The 20,642-nt window shown below is 41.4% G+C and overlaps 1 protein-coding gene across 1 annotated transcript in view; it reads left to right on the top strand.

The window, feature by feature from the left end:
* LOC121943362 (RNA-binding protein Musashi homolog 2-like) overlaps positions 1 to 20,642 on the top strand; it is a 95,829-nt gene that overhangs the window by 48,546 nt on the left and 26,641 nt on the right. The window contains exons 4-5 of the mRNA XM_042486885.1: positions 19,637 to 19,719; positions 20,093 to 20,135. Coding sequence (XP_042342819.1) covers positions 19,637 to 19,719; positions 20,093 to 20,135 — 126 coding nt within the window. The remainder of the gene's footprint in view (positions 1 to 19,636; positions 19,720 to 20,092; positions 20,136 to 20,642) is intronic.

The raw sequence follows: 20,642 nt of genomic DNA, 5'->3' as shown, positions 1-20,642 counted from the left end.
GAGACCTTTTGTGTGATTCAGATTCTGCACAGCTCACTGAATGTCATCTTTTCTTGCTGCCCGCTCTCTCAGCTCGCAGTTAATTATGACTCAGCTGTAATCCGGTCCATCTTCGCACATCACCGAGGCACAGAGGAGAGCGCAGACACGTATCCCTGATCCTTCCCCGCTTAACTGACGGGCTCCAGGGGGCGCTGTGGGGATAAACGGGTCATTTCAGCTTCAACTTCCTTCTGTTTCAGCCCGTTCTCTGTCCAAACTGGTCAAAAAGCGCCGCTCTTTCAGTGCTTTCGGCGTGCAAGTGTGACGCCAAAAGCCACCTCCTGTATCCACATGCAACGCGCACAGACGGCATCACGTGAGCATGCAGGCGGGTTGGGAGGTGGTTCACTTCCCGTGTGGATGTGTTTTTTTTTTAGGTTTTTCTACACCTTACCATGTGCCTCTTTTGCTCTTTAACTGTCTGTGACTTTGTTGTCGAATCATCATGATGCTGCGCTGTTGTGCAAAAAGGGCCGCGCTGCTTTCTGCATGCTGTGACATCACCGTAACGGGCTGCGTCATCCCGCCATGACGTCATCCTCCATGGGCGTTTGCAACATGTTATAACTCCAAACTCGTCACATGGTGCCGCTCTATCAGGCATCCCATGACATTTAAGGTGTCCCCGTGCGTCAGCTGTTTACGCTCAGAAATACTGTTGCCGTGATGTCAGCAAATGCACATAGTGGGATGAAGCAGCACGTCATTACGTTTACACAACAGCGTGTACCGTCATTATCGTTGGCATTATGCAAAAAGTCACGGACGGTTAGGTTGAGGCAAAAGAGGCACGTGGTAAGGTGTAGAAATAAAACACACACACACATCTACACGTGAAGCAGACTCCAGACTCCTGCACGAAAGTAAAATGCTTTTATGGGACCCGCCCGCCTGCCCGCTCACGCTCCTTATATTACGTGATTGCTGGCAGCGTGCCCTGTGGCCACCGGGCCATCCGCCAGCATATGGTAACATCGCCGTCGGTCCTATCTGGATTCGTCCAGCTGCGTTGCGGTTATTCCATATCGCCACTTTGCAGTGGACTTTCGCATCTCCATATTACGTTGTTATCGTGATGTCAACACATGCACATGGTGGAAAAGCTAAAAAGAAAATATGCAAATTTGTAAAAAAAAAAACCAAATAAATAAAACAACGCAACAAAGATAGAAGGACAGAGAGAAATATTAGAAAATAATTATTAACACCCATTTTTTTAAATTATGGTTTTATATTTAAATTGAATTACATTACATTTTAGCACTTTTAAAGCCATTTTCTTGTTGTTGTTTTTTTTTTGTTTTGTTTTGTATAACCATTTCTTCTCTTTTGTGTGTGCCAATTTTCAGGTAATTTTCTTGTAACTTTTTACTAATTTCTTGCTGATTTTGGGCAATTTCTTTTGGCAAGTTGCTCAATGCCCCCCTCCTATGTTTTTGATGGAGAAAAAGCCCATTTGCTCAGATTTTAAGGGGGTCGAGAATTTTGGAGTTGCTTGTGCTGCCGTTTTTCATCCTAATCTTATTTATCAATAATGGGCACAGTTTCTCCCTGATGGGAGGAAAGGCGTGATTTTCCGTGTTCACCTGCGATGTTAGTGGAGAGAAAGAAAGCAGCTTTATAACAGTCACCTTTTTAGATGAGCTCTGCCGTCACTCCTAACTTTCCTCCTTCAGATCTCGATTCCACTCCAATCAGCTGCTCAATCAATGCTGCTCTCTTCCTGTTGCTCATTGATTGCTGGAGGTGACATTTTTCAGATAACGATATCCGCTGAACAGCCTGTGATTGGCTGCATCAGGGACGGGCAGAGAAATAGGTGATAAAGTCTGACTGTTTTTGGGTATCTGTTTTGATTTGTGAAGTGTCTTTAATGAGCTCGTTTGAGTTTGAGGGTTTGTGGGGTTTTTTGCACTGAAGAGATTAACCCTTTCAAATATGGAGAGACATGGCTTTTCTCGTGCTGCTTTCAGACATGTTTCACAAGGGTTTAACCCTTTGAATCTTGAGCAAATTGGTGCAATTTCTCTAAAAGACATGAAGGGAAAAAGGAAATTATCAACTTGGTAAGAAATGTCCCACAAATCGTAAGAAAATAGTGGTTTTAGAAAAATATTTTTTCTAAATAAAAAATCTCTACAGACAAAAGACATTTAAAAAAAAAAAAAAAATTTTAATTATTTTTAATGTTTCAAAAATTGCAAGAAAGTAGTGGTTGTAGAATTGATTTATTATTATTATTATTTATTATTTTTTAAAAGCTAGGGAGAAATGTCTAGGGAAAAAAGAAAAATAGCTAGATTTTTAAAATATTATTATAATTTTTCAAATACGCATTCCAGGACAATTTGTTCAGCATCTCCTTCATTATTTTTATTTATTTATTTATTTTTAATAATTTTCAGGTAAAGTCATGCACTTATTACTAAATTCTTGGCCATTTCTTCTTTCATTGCTCATAATCTTCTTCCCATGTTTTTGAAAGAAATGTTCAGGTTTTAAAAGGTTAATAAATAGCTCTGCGTTCATTATGAGTGCCGGAGGGGAAGTTAGACACTTTTTTAAGAAAATGATGTGCTAAACATCCAGAGAGAAAATCCGTGAAAACAGGACGCAGGCTTGAAAGGAAGTATAAACTGAGGTTTCGTGTCCATTTATCATTCGGGTGTAAATGTGTGTGTGCGATGTGAAGCTTACGGTGTCACGAGGTTCCTGTTGAACTGTTCGTTGTGGAATTTGATGGGCAGAGGGATCAGTGTTTGAAGGGCTCGGTCATCAAAATCTCATTTCTTTCATTTCCGTGTACCTGCAAAGGGCTATTAAAGGAAATTGTGGGGAGGGTTTGTATAATGATGTGTTTAACCTCGGGCTCCAGTGGACAGCTTTTTGACTTTGAACTGTACGCAGATTCTTGACGAGGCACAAATCAAATCATGAAAATGACAGCCAGCAACATTTTGAGACCGAGAGGCCACTTCAAGTGATGAGTGAATGCAGGCAGCTGCACAATTTGGCTTTCCATTTATAAATATATGTTTCATATTTATATAAATTCATATGCATTTTGATATTATTTGACCAGCAACACCTTCTGTTTATTCCCTCCATCCCCACTGACACTGATACAACATAAGGCCTGAGCTTCATAACTTATGCTCACCAGTGATGGCTCGTCACAGTCTCTGAAAATGAATTTAATGGCCTATTTGAACTAAATGAAAATGACCCGCCTACCTCATATTTCAACACGTTCTCATCACAAGTCGTGACATGCTGCCGCTTTGCTTCAGTGTCTACACGTTACGTTCTAGGTATCCTTCTGCGTCTGCACTTTATGTTCCAAGATGCCGCTACGGTGACGATTATGCTGCACATGGTTATGTTAAGGCATCAACAGCTCACGGAAACCATCACCAGGACGTCAACAAACTCGACATGCTGGCACGGACGGTTAGGGTTAGGGGAAGGAGGCGCTTGGTGAGGTGTAGAGAAAAAAAAACAAATTCAGACGGGAGGCATATACCGTCCTGCATGAAAGTCCAAGGTTTGTTGGATCCATCCTCCGCCCCTTCCACCCTCCCTACAGGCACCCTTTCGCTCCTTTTATCACATCGGTACCGGCAACTTGACGTCGTCCAGCGGTGTATCATGCATGCGAGGTTCTGTCCAACCACGTTTCCAGCTTTCACTTCGTCTGCATAACAGTTGGATGTGGCAGGTGCCATCCATGTACGCATGAAATGCTGAAGGACAGTGTCAGGTAATAACGCTGCCAGTAACCACGTGATATATCGGGCAGGCGGCAGTGGGGAGGTGGATGGATTCCATAAACAACCAACTTTCATGCAGGAGTTCAGTGTTTGTTTCCTGTGTAAATGTGCTTTTTTGCTTAAACCTAACTGTCCTTGACTTTGGTGCATAATCCCAAACATCGTGTTTCATTGTCACTTCCCAGTCCTTGCTGCGCAGAGGTTTTCGGTTCCTTGTGTTTTTCTCCCTCTACTTCAAATACTTAAGTCAGTCAGGCGCTACTGAAAGTCCTCATTTTCAAACCACTGTGAGGACTTCTGGATCTGCACTCTGTACCTCTTATGCTTTTTTAGCTTAGGCTACTGATACTGGGCCACTCTTCCACTGTTACCAAGTACAAAACTGATTTCAGACAAACAGTAATGCTATCCGGAAATGCAGCCTCTTATTTAATTTCAGTGACGCAGGATGGCTGCCAGTGCAGAGTGGTCTTGCGAAAGAATCAGGGGTTGTCTCGCTAAAAAGTTGAACCTGTTTCAGGTTCAGAGATGAGGGTGATTAGCTACAGTCTTACATCTCTCCATGACCTGTGCACCTCCAGAGCCCTGAGGCGTGCAGGTAAAATTGTGGCCGACCCCTCTCACCCCAGACACACTTTTTAAGACCCTCCCCTCAGGCAAGAGGCTGTAGATATTTGTGCTGCAATGTCAACTCATGCACAACTGCACAATGCCTTCATTGCACCTTTTGCATATATTTAGATTTTCTTTTGTGTTGCTTCTAAATTTTTTATCTTAAGTATTATTCTGTTTACATTTTCTATTTTTATTCTTCCTTTATGTTAATTGTCTTTGCACCAAACACCAAGTCATATTCCTTGTATACGTAAATGTACTTGGCAATAAAACCCGGTTCTGATTCTGATTCTGAAGTCTTACCGCAACCCAATTCAAGGTCGTTGGCAGCACACCACATTAGCCTGTCGAAAACATGCAAGCCCTCATTTCTGGGAAATCATCTACCTCTATCAACGCAGCTTGTGATTTTAAACACAATGCGGTTTTCAGTGTGAATGCTGGTCGCAGAGCTGGCTTTGTGCCTCACACAGGCTATTTATGTGGTGGCTTGCTGTTTGTCCCAGGATGCTGTCTGGGCTTTGACCTCTGATAAGCACCTCTTTTCACACTTGATGACAGCCAGCTTCAGCTGTGTCCTGCTCTCTTTGTCTCATTTTTCATCATTACTCGACTCTCTCCGGCAGACAAATGAAGAAATAGTTTTAAGTAGGAAGCGCTGAGGTCTGACACATCTGTCTGAACGATGTGGAGATGAAGTAAGCTGTTTGTGCACCGGCTGCTTTGTCATCGCAGTCCTCTGGACATGATTTTTTAGATGTTGTCGAGTAAATTAAAGAATTTTTTGCATAAGCCTTTATTTCTGTTACAGCAAGCTACAATTGTGTTGATTTTTGTGATGCTATTTTTTGGTAATGTCCCCACTTTTAATGGTTTTGATAGTGAGGATGTTTGTGGCTGCTTCTTCTCAATAACACAAGAAGCATTTATATTTTGTGGTCTGGTTAGCTAATTTTCATTGCAAATCTGCTGTTACTTTTTTCAATCACAATTATATTAAACTTCAATCTCTTTTTTCACATTCTTTTCTACTTCCATTCCCTTCTTAGCTAAATGAAATGAGGGCCTACATTTCAGGTAAAATAAAAAAATATTTCAAGTACAAACGCCGTCCTATCCAGACCCGGTCCGAGGTCTGCCAGTTGGTGATGCTTGGTAAAGAGCCTTTTTATGAACGCAGAAATGTTACCTCTAAGTTTTATGTAATAAATGTATACTTTGGGTCCCCAGAATAATGAACTGACGGATGCTAACTTACATATGTAGAGTTGTTTGCATAATTTCATATATTGACAGTACTTCAGCAACTGCTTGACTAATTTGGACATTATCTTGGTTTGGGGGGGTTATTGAGGATGCCTACTGCCTACTGCAAAATATTTCCAATAATTGCATATATTGACAATATTTTTGCATCTTTTTGGACAATTTGGACATTGTCTTGATGGAGGTTATTGAGGACCATTCAAGATTCAATTCAAGATTTTTTTGTAAAAACCAGAAGTCTGCATAGTTTAACTGCACTTGGGCTGATTTAGATCATTTTTTTCTTCAATTTAGAAGTTTTAAAAGGACACTGAATAGAGTGGATTAGACAGATAACTTCATGTATTTATTTCTTCTTTGAAATCACTAAAATAGCCTTAAAACAGTTAGAAATTATACAATTCAGAAATGGATGCTGCATCTTCAATAACCCTTCAAATAACCTTCAAAACCACCAATATAATGTCCAAATTAGCCAGACAGTTGCTGAAGTACTGAAAATATTGCCCAAAATATGCTTAATAATGGGGACCCATGCCACACATTTATAACTTAAAACTCTGGGGTACTCAGCATTTCAGGTTTGACTTTGTTGGCGAGAAGATTACAAGGAAACACAACCACTGATGTGATCTTTGTTCAAACTGCAGGGAAGGGTGTTGAAAAGTAATATTTTGGCTCACAGACCTGTTTTCTTTGCAGAGTTTGAAGATAGCACAACACCCATTTGTTTGCAGAAACATGTCATTTTATCTGTACCAGCCTGTGCCACTGCCGCCGTTTATTCTCTGCCATTTAGATTCATAAGCAGCGTTTTCTTCGTGTTATACTTTTCCAAAACATTTGCTTGCACACTATCTCTCTTCCTCTGCCTTTGCCTTTTTCCTAGCAGCTCCCATACCTCATCTCCCTCGGCGGAGGATTAACTACAGCAGTTTAAAGCTCAGTCTCCTGTCACAGATGTTGGCTTTGAGATTGAAATGAGCTCTCTGTGGTGAAGGGAGTGAATTAAAAAAGGAGAGAGAATGTAAACCTGAAGAGGCCTGAAGAATCAAGTGTCTTCACTGGTGGAAAAAGCGTGAAAAGAAGTGTGACCCGGCTCTTTTTTTATGAGAGTTTTCTAGTTAGAGTCAAAGCACAAAGACCAGGAGGAAGTGTTCACCTTTAGGCTAAAAGAGTAAAAGTTATCAGGTGCTAATTGTCTGATACCTGCTTCAGTCTGGCCGCTGTGGCTCAGAGGTAAAGCGGTTTGTCCTCCGGTTCGATCTCTTTCGGCCAGATGCTGAACCCCAAATTGCTCCTGATGCTGCGTCATTTGAATGTGAGTGTGTGTGAGTGGTTACTAAGCAACAGGTGGCACCTTGTACGGTAGCCTCAGCCAGCAGTGTGTGAATGTGTGTGTGAATGGGTGAGTGTGACATGTAGTGAACGCGCTTTGAGTGGTGAAAAGACTAGAAAAGTGCCGCACTCTTGTTTTTTTTTTGTTTTTTTTTGCGTCTCGATTGTCAAAAGTCGTGAATGGTACTAATGGAGTCATTTCGGTACCATATCATTGTCTTACGTATGACCTCTCAGCTTAGTACTGTCTGCGTCAGACATGCTTCAGACGCACGGTGTGAGCGGTACCAGAGCGAAACTGGAGCGGGATGGAGCGAGAGATAAGGTGACGCTCCAGCTTTTAACAAAAGGCGCTCCAGTCAAATTGATCCCGCTCTGCTTTGCTTACATGCTCTGCACGCTGATCGGACCAGTCTGTTCTCACTCCGAACTCGTCCATTAGCGCCGCTCTGTCAGTACTTTCGACACACGAGCGTGACGACAAAAGCCCGCTCCTGCATCCAACCAGAATGCGGCTGGATGGCGTCAGATGAGAAAGCAGAACCGGTGGCGTTGTTATCAAACGCTGGCAGCCATCCTGATGGCACCAGGTGCGTCCACATGGAACGCGCACGGACAGCGTCACTTGAGAACGCATCTGCATGCAACTGACGGTGTGCAAATTAAAGGCTTAGAGGACAGCGTCAGGTAATAACGCTGCCGGTAACCACGTAAGAAACGTGTGCGCCTTTATCGGGCGTGCGGGGAGGTGGATGAATCTCACAGACAACTGACTTCTGTGCAGGAGACCAGAGTTCGCTTCCTGTGTGGATGTTTGTGTGTTTATTTTGTTTCTAACTTACCCTGCGCCACTAATCATAACCATCGTGAAGGGCTTCGCTGCGTCATCCCACCATGTGCATTTGCTGACATCACGGTAACAGCATCCCGGAGTATAAACAGCTGACGCCGACGGTCGCTGACGAGTTAGCTCCACCACATGCTACTATGTGCCTGGCACGGCTTTGCACTTAGCTGATTAATTTAGACCATGTTTGACATAAAATTTCAGCAAACTTTAATTTTTAAAAGGCTTTTGGAGGATATGATCATCTGAAACATTATTTTCATACTGTATGCAGATCCTGCTTGCTGCTCTGTTTTAGTTTCCCCGTCCTCTCGGTTGTTTATCGCAGCTGAATGAGAGAGAGAGATGGAAGAGGGGGACACAGCGAGACGACCCACACACCCAGTGCACCAAACATCCACAGAAGTAGGACAGTGAAATTGATGGGCCTCTGCGTGTAGGTGACCTACATACATGACTGTGGACAGAGACTCCTTTCACACCTGAACTGAGCTCTGCTGTAGGTGTAACACTCAGCGGGAAGGACACACAGCGAGCTCACAGAAACATACAACAAAACACGCTGATGTGATATTTAACGTGGACGGACATCTACGTATTAATTCATGATAAAAAGCATCATCTTAGAGGACAAACTCTGGCTGCTGAGGAGATGTTACACTGCAGAAAATCACAATAAGGAGAATGAAAATGATGCTTCCTCAGTGAGAACTTTACTCAAAAAAGCTTTACGTAAATATAACAGTTCACTACATACAAGAAGGTACAAATACAGGAAATACAAGTATTAAAAGAGACATAAATCCTACTTTGTCACATATTACTCAGCAAAATATCTGATGCTCAATTGTCTGTCTCAAAAGTCACTAAATTGCATAAGATTTGTGTCATATATTCTACGATGTGTGCACGTCAACAGGTGAGTTTACACAAAATGACTGCGACACATTAAACGACGGAGCCCTAAACTTATTATCTTCTCGTAACGATATAATATAATTGTTCCCACAAGATGAGAACTTTTTTTCTACAAGATAATAACCTGCTCTGAAAAGATAATTAACTCGTTTCCACGAGATAATAACTTTTTCCAAAAATAACTTGTTCCTACAAGAAAATAATTTGTTCGCTAAATAAAATAACTTGTTACCAAAAGAAAATAAGCTGTTCCCACAAGAAAATGACTTGTTACCTAAAGATATTAACTTGTTCCCAATAAGTCATTAACTTGTGCCAACAAGAAAACATCATGTTCCCACAAGATAAAAACGTATTCCCGTTAGATGACTTTTTCCCATAATTCACACGCTTCCACAAGATAACAACTTTGTACTCTACATAGAAAATTGTTCCCAAAAGATAGTAACTTGTTCCCACAAGATGATAAACTTGGCGCATAGGAAAAGAACTTGCTGCCTCAAGACCATAATTTATTACTTAAAGATATTTTATCCCATTTTTCTGAACAAAAATGTACCGATTTGCTTCAAGTTTCAAGGGTTTGAAAAGCGTATGAAGGCAGCACGAGAAAAGTGATGTCGCTTTGGGTTTCGAAGGGTTAACAGATGTTGTTCGAAGGGTTAACAGATAGATGAAATGTTAGGTACTCCACACCTGAAAGTCTTTTCTCACCACGTGTGTTGGAAATATATATATATTTTTTCCTTCTCATTCATTTATTGATTGCTTCCCGATGCTCTGCGGTGCTTGGCATGCACCAGAGAGAGATGTATTTCAAGTGTGAAAGCGATTACGAGCCCCCGCTCGATCGTTCCAGGTAAGACGAGTGTAATCAAATATACGTTTGTGTATGTCTCCTGTGAGAGCCGCGCTTACATCCAAACACAGCGCTGCTAATCAGCAGCCGCACGGCTGATATTCAGGAGTGAGAACGTGGAGAGGGAGAGGCGCAGATCCACGGAAGCTCGGAGATAACACCATCCAGACTCCATGGTCTCATCTGTCACACGTAGATTGCTATTAAAGCTGTCTGAGAGCGTCGCCATCATCTAATTAGAAAGGCTCTCTCTCTCTCTCTCTGTCTGTCCTGTTTGTTCACTCTCTTCTCAGCCACCTCTGTCTTTCTTTGTTTCCTCTCTGTTTACCTCTCCGTCTCTCTCCCTCCCTTCCTTCCTCACTTCATCGGTCATGCCAATTGATTTCTTTGAGAAAAGCCTCTCATGGTTTTCGCCTTGATGTGTCTCGTGTAATTAAAGGCCAAATTGTTTTGATGCCAGTGTAATCACATTAGTGTGTTATTGCAGGAGAGGAAAGGAGAGAGATGGGAAGAGAGAAGGGTGAAATTGGACTTTTTTTTGTTGCTATGGCTGTGTGTGTGTGTGTGTGTGTGTGTGTGTGTGTGTGTGTGTGTGTGTGTGTTTGTTATTAGGAGCATAGAGCTGTCACTGTACATGGTGCTCAAAATCCAGGCCCATATGGCGTCCCATTAGCCCCTCTGTCGAGTGGTGAAGGCGGGCAGTTCTGATGGACACAGCCGGTTAAAGAGAGGACGCTGTGTCTGTGAGGACCAGCGCAGAGGAAAGATTTGATCTGGTTTTGCTTCATCATTTCTCACTCTGATGGATCAGAATATTAGAATAATGCTGATGATGATGATGAGGATGATGGTGTAACATATACAGCAGCTCATATGATGTCTTTTAAAAAAACACATAAAATGGTTTGTATGTCTTACAAATTAGCGCCCCTCACTGTGAGCTTATTAAGCATTGGATAAAAAATGCACAAAACATATATTACCAGGCATCAGCACAGTGCTACTCAACTTATGGCTTGTGGGCCAAATCTGGCCATTTTCAAATTCTCAGTGAAAATAAAGTGAGTGACACTGGGAACTGTTTTTGTACTTTTATGCCAGAGTGCAAAAACAGCATCAACATACAGCTTGTTTATCAAAAAAGTGCCAGTGGAGGATCCCCAAACCCTCCACAGAGGTCTCAGCTAAGATCCTGATGTCCTAAAACTCTAGAGATGTCCTAACACCCTGGACGCATCCTAAATTCCTAGAAATGTACTTAAATCCAAGAAATGCCCTAAAATCCTAAAAATGTCCTAAAATCCTAGAAATGTCTTAAAAATCCTTGAAATGTCTTAAAATCCTAGAAATGTCCTCAATTGCAAAAACTGTCTTAAAATCCTACAAATGTCTTAAAATCCTAGAAATGTCCTCAATTGCAAAAACTGTCTTAAAATCCTACAAATGTCTTAAAATCCTAGAAATGACCCAAAATTCTACTAATGTCCTAAAATCCTACAAATGTCCTTAAATCCTAGCAACGCCCGAAAGTTTTACAAATGTCCCAAAATCAACAATTTGTGGACTGTGAAACACTAGTGAATCCCAAGAATCAGTATTTACAAAACAACAAATCCTGGATACAAGCAAAGATAAGAGAAAATTTGTTCATATATTGTTTCTTCTGTTTCTGTTGCTGACTTATTCAATTGTTTTTTAACTCTTTATTCAACATTTAGTTCATACATATACACAAATATAAAGTCAAGAAAGCTATGGTATTAGATTGGATATTAGGTAGAGGTAAATAAAGCAACGACATTAATGAATGTTAAGAAAACAAAAGAAAACAAAAACAAACAGACAAATAAAGCATCAGTTGCTTTGGTTTAGTTACAGTCTGATTTAGCTTTATTAGTAATTGCATGTATCATTTCTTACATTGTCTGTGCCGTCCAGAATGACGCAGCAGTCCAACCCTCATAAACGTGTATTTTTTCTTTTGTATGTTTTTTGGGGTTTAAACGTGCACAGGCTGCAGACCTGAGGTGCAGCAGAGTTTGTTAACATTCAGTCCGAGTCTGAGCAGTGAGTCTGTCCTGAGTTATTTTCAGTAACGCAGACATGCAGCAGACGGCGACTCTGTTAAATCCCGTCACTGCTTCTTTTCTCTCTAACGAGTCTGAGCCACTCCATCAGAGCAGGCTTTTTTTCCTCCTCCTCCTCCTCCTAAACATATTTCACTCTGCTTATTACAATGTAGTGAGATGGCTCGCCGCCTCAATCGATCCCTCCGTCCACTCTCATTTACTTTACAAGGGATGCTGCTTCTAAAGAGCTTAACTGTCTTTTCTCCTGCCTCCTCCTCCTCTCTCCTCCTTTTTCTTGTTTTTGATTAAGAGGATGTGTAAATAAGGGCACAAGCTCCCGTCGATGCGTGCCGATCTATTTATTGACTCACCAGTGTTGCATCTGGCCAGTTCTCCCATAAATCCTGCCAAGGTAACGAGGGACCTTCAGATTTTGTATTTGTCTCTGAACGTTTTGTGTGAGCATTCCTCACATATTTGCACATTCACGCTCGGGCCCCCATCCGTCATTCAAATTCAAATTTCAGGTCAAAGTCAGGGTGCCTTATTTGTTTGAACTGATAATTACTGCAGAAGCAAGTAAATTACATTTTGATATTAATGTAACTCTCCCTGTTTGTCATGTTTTCTTGTCGTGGACCATCTTTGTATGGCGGTCATTCATGGACATAAGTCAAATAAAAAGCCCAGATAGGAAAAAAAATCAAAGAGATAAAATAAGGTGGACAACATGCCCCCACTTACCCCCGCTATGCTGAAGTGGGGTTAAAGTATCGGAGGTACAGGCGCTGTTATCTTGCGAGGGTGATGTCATTGAGAGCCGGAGTTTGGGGTGTTCCCGCCAAAACACTCCATTGAATGCAAGCTAAGGGATTGGCTGTCACAGCTGTCAATCATAGTGGAAAAAGCCCCCTTTTGTATAATTTAATAACTTATTAACAACAAATTTATCCCGAAAACAAATATTTGAACAAACATCAGGGTGATGAGAACTAAGTTCAGTGACAGGAACCATTTTTGGGAAGAATTTATTCCCATGTAGTTTGGCTTTTTAGTTTGGCCTATGTACATTCACAAACATGGAGAGGCGGGCTTTATGACCTATACTGCAGTCACACACCAGGGGGCGATACAGGTTGAATAACTCACTTTGGGGGGCTGTCATGTCGTCCATCTTTATTAACAGTCTGTGTGTATGAGTTTCAGAAATGATTTTATCACAAGTTAAAGTATGACCAGCAGTGGACCTTGTTGTCTCTCTAGTCCACTGGTGGTGAATGTGTTATGCTGCTGAGGTCCACAGATAGGCAAATGGACACACACACACACACACACACACACACACACACACACACACACACACACGCCAGCTCTCATTGGCTCTGCCACATTGATAGAGTGTAGAAATTGGATGCCATTTGTGACAATGCTGTCACAGTGTGCGCCTGTATGTAAATGACTTCTCACACTTGGGAGTAAATTGAACGGGGGTGCAGAAAGTGACAGAACTGTGACGGCGCGGGGAGGGAACGAAAATAAAAGGAGGGAAACACAGGAGCACCCTAATGGAGAGAAACAAACAAATGTGCAGCCAGTGTTTCTCATAAACTTGTAGCGAACGTGTTTTCTCATTTGTCCCTGGCGTTTATTAGCTGCACAGTCGGCAGTAACGGATCCCCAGAATATTTACTAACACTCAGTGTAGAACAGCAGCTGTTATGGCCATGCTTACATATTGGACTCTCTGTAGGCTGTGTTTTCTAGTCTGTTTTTTTCAGAGGAGAAATGCAAGTGTTATTTTCTGTGCTTCTCTTTTTATTGCCAGACAAATCAATGTGCCAACACATTGTTAATAGAGTTAGAATATGTTGCTTCCTGCTGCTGCGGATGACTCTGAGCTTCACGCTGTTTGTTTGGTTGCAGTTCAAAGGAAAGAAACCCAAAGTTGGTATGATGCCTCTCTTAGCTTACAGACATCATACTGCTACTGAGACAGGTCAATCCATTCTGTCTCTCTCTACGTCTGTGATAAATTAATCCAGGACACATCGGTTAAATGGGTAATGTAATGGTAATGAGATTACCAGCACTGTCAAATAAGAGCCATAAACTGTTGTCACATATTGCCACCTTGCAGTGGACTTCTGCGTCTACATATTACGCTCTAGGTATCGGATTACACTACACATGGTTTTGTTTAGGCAACAAAAGTACACGTTAAACAGAAAGAATCCAATGCTGGGACGTCAAAAAAAAAAGCACATGCTGACACGGATGGTTGTGTTTACGCAAACAAAAGGGCACATGGTATGGTGTGGAAAAAATAACACATTCAGACAGGAAGCGAACACTGGTTTCCTGTATGAAAGTCCAGGGTTTGTTGGATCCATCCACCGCTCCTCCTGCCCGCCCTCAATGCTCCTTATATGCAGCATTTCAACCTGATGCCATTAAGCGGCGTATCATGCAGACGCGACAAGTTTCATCTGGCCACGTCTTCAACTGACGCCAACCATATGTGTGTCATGCTGCCGTCAGATGCCATCCGACCATCAATTGGTGTATAATAACTCTGCAGAAGATTGGGTCTGGCTGCATTCTCAGCTGACGACCTCTAGTGGCGTATCACGCAGACGTGGTGTCACGTAAACATCGGAGGCACAAGTATACCTAAAACGTCATAGGTAGACGCAGAAGGTCCTGATAGAGTGGTGCCACGTGCCTTTTTTTTTGACATATTTTTGGGTCCATCTTCCAAATCAAGTTGAAACATAGTGACCGCACTCCAAGCTCACAACACACAAGCTTCAGTGGTACAAAATCATGTGAAATGAATCAGGGACCCAAATTTGCTCACATGGTTCCCTCTGAAATACATGGCAGGACTGGCAGCACATTTGTGTGTGTTGAGGGTCTCCTTGTACACAAAGGTCAGCCAAGACCCCATCGATTCAGCATTTCAATTTTATTTGAGCGCTGACTCCAATGGGGTCTGGCATTAAGACCCTCGCTTTCATTCTGCCCACTTTGTTTTGTGAGAGGCTGCAAATGACTTTGCGTGTGTGTGTGTGTGCGTGTGTGTGTGCGTGTGTGTGTGTGTGTGTGTGTGTGTGTGTGTGCACAATAATACAGGTGTACCTCACAAATCTTAATAAGTGTGAGATGCCATTCCAACGCTGCGATAATTGCCACTGACACCTATTACGCGCTTCGGATTGGAAATTGCATGTTGCCATTGAGGGGACATCTGACATCAAAATAAGTTAGAAAATAAAGATAAAAATACATTTTCCCTGCCTGACACGAGGCGACCGGAGTTTGTCGTTGTGTATTGTGTGTTGTGTAAAACAAAAATGGTGATGTGGAGAGAGAACGGGCCTGTTCGGACTCGTCTGCTGATTGAATTGAGCTAAAATTGATTCTCTTTTTTTTCAACCTGTTTCTGTCCTCAACATTTGATAAGTTATGTTTGGTATTAAGGATTAAAGTTTAGGGAACTTTTTTCACCCTATAACTGACAGTTAAATAGCAGAGGACTCAGTATTTTGTTTTCCAAAGATATTCTTAAGACATTACGAGAATAGAGCGGTGAAGTAATGAGTCCTAAAATGCAGAAGTCTGTTGGCTTTGTTTCACTTCTGGTTCTCTCGTCTCAAAGTTTTGTTGTTTTTTTTTAATGGGTTTTCAGTAAAATGCCAGTAATAAGGCCTGTGGTTAACGCAGGCTAAAGATATTTAGACGTTTTGTCCTGCAATAAAAGTAGCCTTTTAAGGTTTTACGCATCCTAAAAAAGCGATTGCTAAGAAGTTGCTTAATTGGACGACAGTGTTTGTCGGGGACGTTAGACGTCATCACACCGGACACAGAAACTACGAGTGAGACTAGCATGACATAGCCATGATCATTATCTAGATCAGGTTACGCTAACAGGAGAAAATCTTGTAGAAAATTAAGCTCTAAATCAAACCAGAGGTTTCGACAGCGACAAGGATGTAGTTAGTTTATAGCATCACAGCTTTAAGCTTCTGACGGTTTCATTTACGTCTCAAAACACACAGAAGTGTTGTTCATCTGTGAAGATTATCATGCTGAACAAAACCTTTAAGTGTCACAAACTTGTGTGTCAGAGCTTATTTTTGGCAACAGTCAAAAATCACATAAGGTTTGTTGACGAGGGAAACGTGCGATGCTAACTTCCTGGTTGGCCTACAAAAATACGTCATCCCTTCACCGCTCTATAGGGACCTTTGTGGTCCCTTTATCATGTCATTATCTCAACCTGACGCCATCCAGCAGCGCATCATGTGGATGCGACAGGTTTTCAGGTAACGCCACATTACCAAGTATCACGCTGCTGAGGCGGGCGCCGTCCAGCCGTCCGCTGGTGTACAAAAATATTTCATATAACATATGAAATATGTTATACATATAACACATTTCCAATCTTAAAGTACACTAAAATTTAAACTCACTTCCCAGCAGTCGTCCCACCGGCCAACACAACCGACAGTACAGTAGCATCTCAAAATGTGACAACCTATCACGCGTATAAAACGACTTCTATTCAGGTATATTTACATTAATTTCTATAACTGCCTTTCTTAGCTTCTCACATTCGCTCTGTCATCTCATTCGCTCTTAGTTTCTCAGTCTCTGTCACCGCTCTCACTCACAAAGACGCCAATCGTGGCTCTTGTGTGTCGGCTGCTGGGCTCCCCGAAGAAATCGGCCCTGACAGCTGATTTGTCGGATGTCAGAAGTGGTGGCCGGGCTGCTGATGAGGTGGAGAGGAGGGGAGGGGGGGGGGGGGGGGGGCAGGCCAACGAGGGATTAGATGGTTTCCTTTTTTTTTTTTGTTTTCGCTTTAGAAACCTGGAATCCTCTCTGTCTCGCTGTCTTTCCAATCAGCCGAAATAACAGCTGAAAGCCGTTTCTACATGATGCCCACCTGAGCACATCTTTGTTAAACAGTTACAGTAAAAACAATCAGATATTCTAATGACTCCCACAGCTCACAGTTGTTACCAGCAAATAGCTGAAAACACATCCAGCACACACAAAATCAGCTTTTATTTACGGTTTCCTTTGTCGTGATCGATTTACGTCTCATGACAGTAGGTTCTTGGATTGTAAACAGCAGCGCACACTCATTAAATTAATTATTAAAGCAACATTGCATGACAGTGATGCAGTTAGCATCACTGAAGTACTGAAATGACCCTCGACTACATATATCTATATATCTATATCTATCTATCTATCTATATATCTATATCTGTATCTATATATATATGACATGCAGGAGAAACCCAGAAAACCCTTTGACAAGTGAGGTTCTCCATGAAACTATCAATCAGTGCATACAATCTCTTAACACTGATAAGAAAAAACAATGATAAAATTGTTTAAAAATGTATATACAGGCTATAATAAAGAAAATATTAATAAGAAAGGACAGACAGATGAGTGCAAAGAAGAAATATTATGTTAAAGTTATGTGAAGAAAAAGAAAAAAAAATATACATTTGGGCTATTTTTGCAGTAGGATATTTTTCATAGATTTTTTAAATGATAAAAAGGAAAAGTCTAACTAGGTGTTAGAGGTATATGTCTTATATATATATATTTATATATGTGTGTGTGTGTGTGTGTGTGTGTGTGTGTGTGTGTTTAAATAAAGAAATGGAAACGTAAGTTAATTGTTGTTTTATCTGCTCTGGTCTTAGACAGCACTCGTCACTCACTCTGCTGTTAGTTGCAGGTCTTCTTCTGTGGGTTTTTATCGCTGCAGCAGATGTGCTTTTGTGGCTTATTTGCTCGGCCAGACTTCAGCAGAAACAGCAGAGACAAAGAGAAGTGACAGAATAGGAGGTGTGACTGAATGTTGCAGAGGATGGGAGTTTGCCCCAAACGCTGTTAAAACATTGTAGACTTTGTGTTTGCATCATTTTTGATGGTTAGCTGGTCACACCAGCTTGTGATGGTCACTCTAGAAGGTTTATCCGTTGAACTTCCTGTAAAATTGAAACCAAATCTTGCACTTGAGTTTGGAGAAATAACAGTGTCATGAGGAGGAAGTATGAAAAGCAAAGGACATAAATCAGTCTTCTGTCGTGTGCTGTGCATAAAGATAAATAAATACCAGATACCAGATAAACCAATACTAGCTTATGCTGGTACTGGTTTTAGCTTGTTTTAGCTGGTCTTTGATGTCTTAGATGGTCGTGACCCAGTTGACATGCTGGTGTAACCAGCCTATGACGCTGTGCGAAGCTGTGTGTAATAATGATAAATAAAATAATATATATATATATATATATATATATATATATATATATATATACACACACATAATATAAATATATATAATAATAATATATATAATATAAAATATAATAGTAAATTCAGATTATCGGATGCTTTTTTATGGAGGTCTTCAAGCAGGATGTCTGAGTGCATCGTGTAGCTGCACGAATGTGATTGGCTCGTGGCGTTAGAGGGCGGCTCTTAGCGATAGGTCAATTGTGTTTTATCAACATTTGGAAAATATCGGTTAAATTTTGTGCAAATCTGTGATGGCATCCCAACTTTAGTTGATTTATGCATTTACGTATATGCTGGAGTAGTACTGAACTTGCCTTCTACTCAGGGCCGTATCACAGTATTTTACAGTATTATTTTACAGTAGTATACAGTATTGTTACTCAGAACTAGTTGATCAGCATTATACATTTACTTTACGTATCATTTGCTAACACAAACACTGACTTAGCGTGAATTCAGTTATGAACACAGACGGCACAAACGTTTTACGGTCGGGGGGATAAAGAGTTCAGATCGTGTGTTTGTGGCTGTTTGCTTCGTGTTTGACTATCATTTTGTCCACTGTGTGTGTATCTCTGTTAATTCTCAAATATCCCTGTGTGACATGCAGATGATGAGTAATTCCAGTGAATCATTAGTCTACCCTGTGTTAGTGATTTTCTCATTTACCCCGAGGTGTTGATTTGAAGCTCATCCTGAATCTGTGTGTAATAATGCTGAAAACATTCTGCCATTAGTTTAAGCTTAAGTCGGTTAGCGCCTCCACTGAAATACCAATAAAGCGAGCTCATTAAAAACACCAGTCCAAAGCCTTTATTGGTCTCTGTGACTGTTTTATTCTGCTTTGCCGTCACTTTTAACCAAAATATAGTAGTTCAGATGTGAGATGTGTATCATTACCACACGGCTTTTGTCGTGTTAAGAGGTGAAAGGCGCCATTTCCACCTCGTAACAGCAGAAGGGCCAGAATTTAAAACCTACTGGAAATGATTTCAAACTCTATTATCTCTAATGATGAATACCAATGTCGAGAGTAATGCAATCACTGTTTTAGGATATGTTTAAAAAACAAAAAAAAGAAAGAACACCAAAATGTACATTTTAACAAGTTTAATTGGGATGTTTTTTGCTTTTATTTTATTTTTTATTTTTTTGTATGTATGCATTTTAGTCTTATTGTTTTATGTACGACGTGTTCTGTACAGCCTCACTTTTTAAATTTTTGTTTCGTGTTACAACCGTCCCCAGTCTCTGCTCGCAATTTAACCACAGCAAAATCTGTGCAGTCGTCATGACCGCCTGAGGCTGAAACTGGTAAAAATGCAGTTTTTATAAATAACATTTAAAATGAAAATACGGAACAGGAAAAGTACTGTATTCTTTAATTCAACAAAGTTAAATGACATAAATGTGAAAATGGTCAAAATTACAATTTATGGCCGTTCTTGTGTTGATCGATTGAAATGAGTATTCTTCACTTTTGCCGATCATGATTTTGTCCTCCTCCTCCCCCCTCTCTTTTTGTTTTTTTCTGCCTCTTCTTTCTCTCCTCTTGTCCTTTCTCTCTCCCCATCTGTCTCTTCTGCAGGTTTTGGCTTTGTAACGTTTGAAATTGAGGATGTGGTGGAAAAAGTCTGCGAGATCCATTTTCATGAAATCAATAATAAGATGGTGAGTGGCTCCTGTTGCATTTCAGAGTGAGTGACGCAGATCTGGATTCAGATGTGATTTTCGTCAGCGTAGCACTCAGAGCGATGGTTGAAACTGATACTGGACCGGCCGGGACGGGAACTGTTGCGCTTGTTTTTACACACACACACACACACACACACACACACACACACACACACACACACACACACACACACACACACAGACTTGGACCTGCATACACACCAGTGAGATTCTGGAGAATGAGGGGGGTCAGCTGTCTGTTCAGTGCAACTGATCACTAACCATGAAATTGTGTGTATGATCCCGAAACACGCAAAAGGGCAGAACAACCTGGCCTTACCTCTGCCCCCATGTCCAATTTCCACGGCAGGATGCTCAGCAAATTAGACTGGAATGGCTGGCCATGACTGAAGGTTTGTCATTGTAACAGATAAAAAAGGTCAGAGTGAACACGGGGGCCCAACGTGACGTCCCAGGTTAGTGGATTTGCTCCCAACCTTCAGCTTAAATGCACAAAGTCCAAAGAACATTGTCCTGCTGAATCCATGGCAGTGAAATCAGCTGCACCTTTGTGTCGCAGTGAGCAAGCATCACTTGGCCGGTTTCCGTGGATCCTCAAATAGTGCAAAATGAAATTGCAAATACAAAATACGCCTAATGGAAATTCCATTAGGTAACTAAAGTGCACTCCGTCGCTTCTCGATATGCTTCACCGTCTTTGGTAAATAGTGCTGGTTCTGCTGTTATTGAGTTGTAAGACAGAGGACACCAAAGTCATCAATTACTGTCGCTTTTGCATTTTCGACTCAAGATTCCAACACCAAATCCACCGTTTGTGGCTGTACGATACGCCGCCTGAATGCTGCCTGCGGAGGCCAGGCGGCACCCAGGCGGCGGCGTGATCAACACGTTCTCACCCC

The sequence above is a fragment of the Plectropomus leopardus genome, chromosome 5 (genome assembly GCF_008729295.1).
Source record: "Plectropomus leopardus isolate mb chromosome 5, YSFRI_Pleo_2.0, whole genome shotgun sequence".
NCBI lineage: Eukaryota > Metazoa > Chordata > Actinopteri > Perciformes > Serranidae > Plectropomus > Plectropomus leopardus.
The sequence above is the reverse complement of the archived record's forward strand: the minus strand, read 5'-3'. Positions and strand labels throughout refer to the sequence as shown.